The 6,689-nt window shown below is 30.6% G+C and overlaps 1 protein-coding gene across 1 annotated transcript; it reads right to left on the bottom strand.

The window, feature by feature from the left end:
* Positions 1-2,628: 2,628 nt before the first annotated feature.
* LOC110660852 (probable phospholipid hydroperoxide glutathione peroxidase) lies at positions 2,629-4,755 on the bottom strand. Its single transcript, XM_021819290.2, has 6 exons — positions 4,368-4,755; positions 4,093-4,169; positions 3,715-3,776; positions 3,355-3,473; positions 3,011-3,178; positions 2,629-2,906 (listed from the first exon to the last, which is right to left on the bottom strand). The coding sequence occupies exons 1-6, from the start codon at positions 4,623-4,625 to the stop codon at positions 2,874-2,876; spliced, it is 717 nt and encodes a 238-aa protein (XP_021674982.2). The 5' UTR covers positions 4,626-4,755; the 3' UTR covers positions 2,629-2,873.
* Between the last annotated feature and the right edge of the window lie 1,934 nt (positions 4,756-6,689).

The following is a 6,689-nucleotide window of genomic DNA, read 5'->3' as shown; positions in this document are numbered from 1 at the left end:
TCGTCGAGTGGAGCATGTCGGTACTCTCGGAATTTTCATGGGGTTTCCAATTTGGGAGAAAATTATATCAAAAATCAAAATGGGCTAAAATTGGACAATACGCTCAATGAAAATTTGTAATCTTGGTATCTATGAAAAACTCTTAAGAAGTAGAGGTGTTTGGGATAAGACTCGGTCCGATTGGTGGTTGGATCAGCCAAATTTGGCCTTAGAAGTTGAAAAGTCATGTGCGCAAAAGGGAGGACTTTGGTGTGATTTTTCGACTACCTGGGACGTCAGCAAATGGCGAGCAGGCTTGGGGGAGATGCGCTGGTGACTGGGGAAAGAAGAGGCAGTGGCTGGCCAGCGAGGAGGAAGAGAGAGGAGAGAGAAAATGAGAGGAGAAGGAGGCTGATTGGGTGATGCGCGAGGGAGGAGAGAAAGAAGAAAAAGAGGACCAGTCTGATTCGATCGGTCCGATCAGGTTCGGCTCGATTCGGCCAGTTCAATTTAGAATACATAAAATTAAATTTTTACTCTACTCTGTGACCCAAAACGAGACCCGAAAATTCTAAAAAAAAAATTCAGAAAACTCAAAAAAATTCATGGAGTCTAAATATATTTTTAAATTTGCCACGTAGTCTTTTAAATTAATTTCTAAAAATTAATGAAATTTATTATTTTAAGAAAATCAAACCCGATTTTTAAAATTCAAATAAATTTCAAATAAATTTTCATAATATTTAACTCAACTCAACTCAACTAAACCTTTATTCCAAAAATTTGGGATCGGCTATATGGATTCGCTTTTTCCACTCTGAATGATTTTGGGTCAAATCCTCAGAAATGTGTAATACTTCTAAGTCATGTTATACTACTCTCCTCCAAGTCAATTTAGGTCTACCCATTTTTTTCTTTCTATCCTCTAACCTAATGTGCTCTACTTGTCTAATTGGAGCCTCCGTATCTCTACGCTTCACATGACCAAACCACCTTAATCTCTATTCTCTCAACTTATCTTCAATTGGCACCACTCCAACATTTTCTCTAATACTTTCATTACGGACTTTATCTAGTCTAGTATGGCCACTCATCCACCTTAACATTCTCATCTCTGCAACTCTTAACTTAGATGTATACAACTCTTTCAGTGCCCAACACTCACTACCATATAACATAGCCGGTCGTATGGCTGTACGGTTAAATTTTCCTTTTAATTTATTGGGAATCTTACGATCACATAAAACTCCCGTGGCACGTCTCCACTTCAACCATCCGGCTTTAATCCTATGACTGACATCCTCCTCACATCCCCCATCTACTTGAAGGACAAATTTTCATAATATTTAATATAATAAAATATTAATATTTACATATAAAATAATTATTTAAAAATTAAGTGTTACAATAGAAAATATCTTTTATACCCTTATTTGTTTTCTTATATCATAAAGAAAATGACAGTCCACATGTACATTGATCATATTTATCTATACTTAAATAGCATGTGGAACATTGATCATACTTCAAACTTGTTTAATTTCAGTGTTGAAACTCTAATATGTATTTAGGTAACTTCCAGCATGAAATAGAATTCACATGGTAAAACTCATGACTGAATTATACTATAAAACGTATTAAAAGTATCATTGAAAAAAATAATGAAGGAAGCATTTTCACATAACTTTCTGCTACAAAAAGAAAAGTAAAAATGATGGAAAATGAGAGATACTTTCTACAGCAAAGAGGAGCAAAAATGGAACAGAAGAGATATTTTTTTACTAAAGTAATTGAAGGGTATTGAAGTATTTTCCACGTAAGCAACAATAATTTCCCTACATTTCCCTCCAATTTAGAGAGAAATTTTTTGGAGCAGATGCAATGGACAGGAGAAATATATTTTCTCCCTCTTTTCTCTTCCTTTCCCTCTTTTCTCTTCCTTTCTCTTCTTTTCTCTCTTCAAATTGATGTCCAAACAAGAGAATTGATAGAAACCAAATTTTATTTTTTTTTCTTTTCTCTATTTTCCATCAATCCAAACAAAGGGTTAAAGTCAATTTAAAATATTCAATACTATCACAGAATCAAGTCATCATAAGAACAAATAGTTGATCGAAGTTAGAATAGACATGAGTCGATTTTGAATTGAAACTAGATCAATTTAAATCGAATCTAAGATTAAAGTTAATCAAATTCATATTTAACTTAAATTCTAAATGAATTGAACCGAAACTATCCTATTCTGTTTCAAGCCAAACCAAATCTTCTCATTTCAAAAAAAAATTGAATCTTTAAATTTAAACTAAATCAAATCAAAATTGAATGGAAACCTTGAAGAGAGGCTCAAAATTGAATCTAAACCTTGAAGAGGCGTTCAGGCAAATTCAGATTCACCCTTTTGACAAATCGTAAAAAGGCAAATCTAGACCAACTAGAACTGAAACCAGCCTCAAGGTCGGGTCAAATCGCAGTACTACAATTATTAGCCAGATTTTTGAAGTACTCAAAATTGCAATAACCGACCATTCTTGGCATTGAGCCTATTTTGCCTTAAACTGAGAGATCTCGCACAATCACAGCCTAGTTGGCTATTGTTCTTGTAGGTTTCATTCTATAATCTTTAAAATAATAGATTTATGGAGGGAAAAAAAAAAGATACGTTTTAATCAAAACATGATACCTTAGAAAATCTAAATATTAAATCACTCAGATTCCAACCAAAAGAAAAAGAAATCATGAAAGAGTACAGAAAGTACAAAGGATCAACTTCAATGCACATCTTAACATGATTTTAGAAGGGAAAAAGATCCTATAAAGTACATCCCTTCATGGTGCTTATTCATAGTGATATCCTCACTTATCTCCCATAATTTAATTAGGCCTGCCTTGCGCACTCATGCAACCCCCAGCAGTTTCTTCACATCCTTCTGCAAAGGGTATTATCATCAACAAGAATCAATATCAGTTGATCATACATCTACAATCTAAATATCATGGTAGAGTATAGAAATGTTATAGAACAAATCTTCACCTCGATGCTGAGAGGGGACGTAGTGGGGGCATAACGGTCAACAACATTGCCATCTTTATCAACCAGAAACTTGGAAAAATTCCACTTGATGTTGTCCCCAAAAATTCCACCTTTGCTAGACTTCAAGAATTTGTAAAGAGGAGCAGCGTTGTTTCCATTCACATCAACCTACAAAGAGTAGCAACTCAGAATTAACCAAAATATTGACATGATTGCCAAGCTATATGAAGATATTTTTAAGTTCAAGATATAAAGCGCAAGTACATGGAACCACAAGACAATTTGGAAAGTAAAATTAATTATAATGCCATAAATTGTGGAGCAATTCAGATTTCAGGTATTACCTTGTCAAATATTGGATACTCAGCCTTGAAACGAGTACAAGCAAACTCCACAATCTGTTCATTGGTACCTGGCTCCTGAGATCCAAACTGATTACAGGGGAAAGCCAGAATCTCCAAGCCTGTATAAGTACAAAAGCAAGTAATAACATAAAAGAGGGTTCATAACAGCAAATGAAAATTGGTCAGGGATGATTGACCATGCTCAAGCAATTTCATATATCCCCATTGAACAATACAAAGAACCATTAAGAAGTCAAAAGGATAGTACACTATCCCAGAACAAATGTTAGATCATGATGAATATAGTATGCCTGCTTATAAACATTAAAAACACTACACATGAGAAGTATTAAAACAAACCTTGATCCTTATATTTCTGGTATAACTGAGTCAGCTCAGTGTAGTTCGAATTTGTCAAGCCACTGCATCAACAGAATAGATAAATATAATCAGAGTCATAATCACAAACATGAGCAGTAGAAAAGCATCCTTCAGCCATTACAAAGGCGTATGCCACTTCCCAATTAGAGAATTCGTTTTTTCATCAAAACGAATCACTGGAGATTGCATCCCACTGCCTCGCATGACGTTGATTTTAATTATCAGTGAATGAAATTCAGTTAAAACAGGTGAAGCAAGAAATATTATTTTAGATGAGAAAGAAACACCTCAATCTCTTTCCTTCAGGCACACACCCACACAAAAAGACAAGCAAAAATAAAGGGAGGAAATGAATACCATTGTGAAGCAACATTAACAATCAAGAGAACCTTCCCCTTGTAAGTGCTGAGATCAACATCGTTTCCCCTAGCATCCTACAAAGGAAAAACACAAAATGAAATCAATTTGGCTTCAATTTTTAGATTAGAATACAAATATTATCTTTGTTATCAGAAGACCCAAAACCCATGTCTTGAAATAAGGAATCCATGCTTCACACGATTCCAATACCTCAAAATCAAAGTCAAAAGAACGATTTCTTAGATAGAAATTATGATAAACAATAAAATTACCTTAACAGTGAAGTCATAGACTGATTTAGGTTCGGATTGGCTAGCCATGGTATGATCAAATCTCAAAGAACACAACGCAGGCCTTGAATCTCCTGTTGTGATAGACTGAGAAACCAAAGGAACCGATAAATTGCGAAGAAAACGCAAAAGGGTTTGATCGAAATTGAAAGATGATTGCTTTTCCAAAAGAAGAAAAGCAGATGAGGATGCTACGCTAAGACTTCTTAGAGAGAGGATGCTAGTTGAAGAACGAAGCATTGAGAATAAGAAGCAGAGAAGGCCCCACTATATAAAGAAATACAGTAATTGGCGAATCGAGAACTTGGATGTGAACGAGTAGCTGTCGTGTGTACAGAAATTGTGTAGATGATAAAATCTACGCGTAGTGAAAGCAGATGGGCACACGTGGGATAAATGTGTCCGCTCGCTGCATCGAAGATGGACTAATCGCTTCCGTCATCCGCCCATACCTTCTCTTAATAGATAGTTCACGTAGCATTAGTATTAATATTAATATTTAAAAATTGAGAGAATAATTTATAAATAATAATTTTATTTTAAATTATTATATAAATAATTAATTATTAATTATTTACTCTTTTACACAATGTGCTAAAATAATATTCATTCATTGTTCATAAAACAGTGCCTTTTTTCCCTCACAATAACGGTAGACGATCCAATATTTTATCCCCCATACTCCATCACGCAATCAAACAGCTTTTTCCTTTAAGCCCTTATTTATTTATTTTTTTTTAATTTTTTATCACTTAAGCATGATTTATATACTTATTTATTTTTTATTTTATTTTTTATTAAATAAATTTAAATATTTTATTTATATTGTAACATTATATATAATAAAATTATACCCAAAATCAATGTTCAAAATAGCAATGATTCTTAAAATAATTGTGTCCTCTTTTTTCTCTTTCCTCTTATCGTGAAAAAGATAATAATAATCATTGTAAAATATATATATATAAAATTTTAAATATATATATATATATATATAACGATTTATAAACCCATAGCAACACACGAGTAATTTTGCTTATAATATCTAAATTTATTTATTTATTTATTAATTAATAATTTATATAAAATATATTTTTATTGTTATTATTATAATATATATATTATATTTAATTAATTATTTATATAAATATATTTAAATAATTAGTACTCAACATATAAAATTTAAAATTAATTTATATTTTTTAATATTAAATCAAGTACTCAAAAGTATTCAACTTATTGAGATCCTGCCCAACCCATACTAGACATGGTTGCGGTCTAGTCCAATTCGTTATAAGCTGGCGAGAAAAGAGAACAAAGACGGAATTAAATTAGTCTAATTTTTAATAATTTTGAGTTTATTGTATTTGATTAATTTTTAAATATTTTCAATTTCAGTGTAAAATAGTTCTAATTTTTTTTATTTTGAAATAATTGAGTTCGATTGAAATTTGAATTTAATACTTAATGGTTCTAGAAATCACTCTAATATTATTGATCTAAAATTTATTGACAGATTAGCTCTAATTTTAATTCTTACTCATTCTAATTAGACTTCAATAAAAATTACTCAAACTTGATATTTTTCAACTTTAGAGATTATTTTAATGTCACTTACTTAAAATTAATTGATAAAGCAATTCTTATTTTAATTTTTATTCATTTTAATTAAACTTCAATAAAAATTACTAAATGAATTAAAATATAAATTTAACCAAATTTTAAAAAGAAAATACAAGGTGAATCAAAATTACAAAGAACAAATAATAAAGTTTTTATAATATAAAAAAAATAAACTAAAAAAAATTAAGCTTCAACTTAATTATTGGATAATTAAGCCCCTACATATTCTCTTGGATTAGAGAAATCAAACCCTCATAATTATTTTTTTTAAATTATTTTTTAAGAAATTCCCCCTTACATTAATCTTCATTCTTTGTTGATATGCCTTTGTGCTATTCAATGTGTTTTCTTATTTTTAGTCCAATCCCCGATGGAAGCTCGACTGTTTAATGATTGAGAATTCATTTTAGAGTGGCTTTCATCTCATGTTTTTGGAATTATATAGCGAAAGGGTAATATCATTTTATATAAAATGATAGAATAATAAAAATATATATATATATAATTATTTAAAATTAAAAAAAATAATAACTATTTAATAATTACCATCTTTTAAGGCCCATTATATATATATATATATATATATATATATATATATATATATATATATATTAATTATTATTTCTTATAAATTATCTCACATGGGTTAATCAATGTATAATATAATTTTTCAAATAATGG

This window comes from Hevea brasiliensis, chromosome 9, assembly GCF_030052815.1.
Source record: "Hevea brasiliensis isolate MT/VB/25A 57/8 chromosome 9, ASM3005281v1, whole genome shotgun sequence".
Classification (NCBI taxonomy): Eukaryota; Viridiplantae; Streptophyta; class Magnoliopsida; order Malpighiales; family Euphorbiaceae; genus Hevea; species Hevea brasiliensis.
Note: the sequence above shows the minus strand (reverse complement) of the source record. Positions and strands in the feature narration are given on the sequence as shown.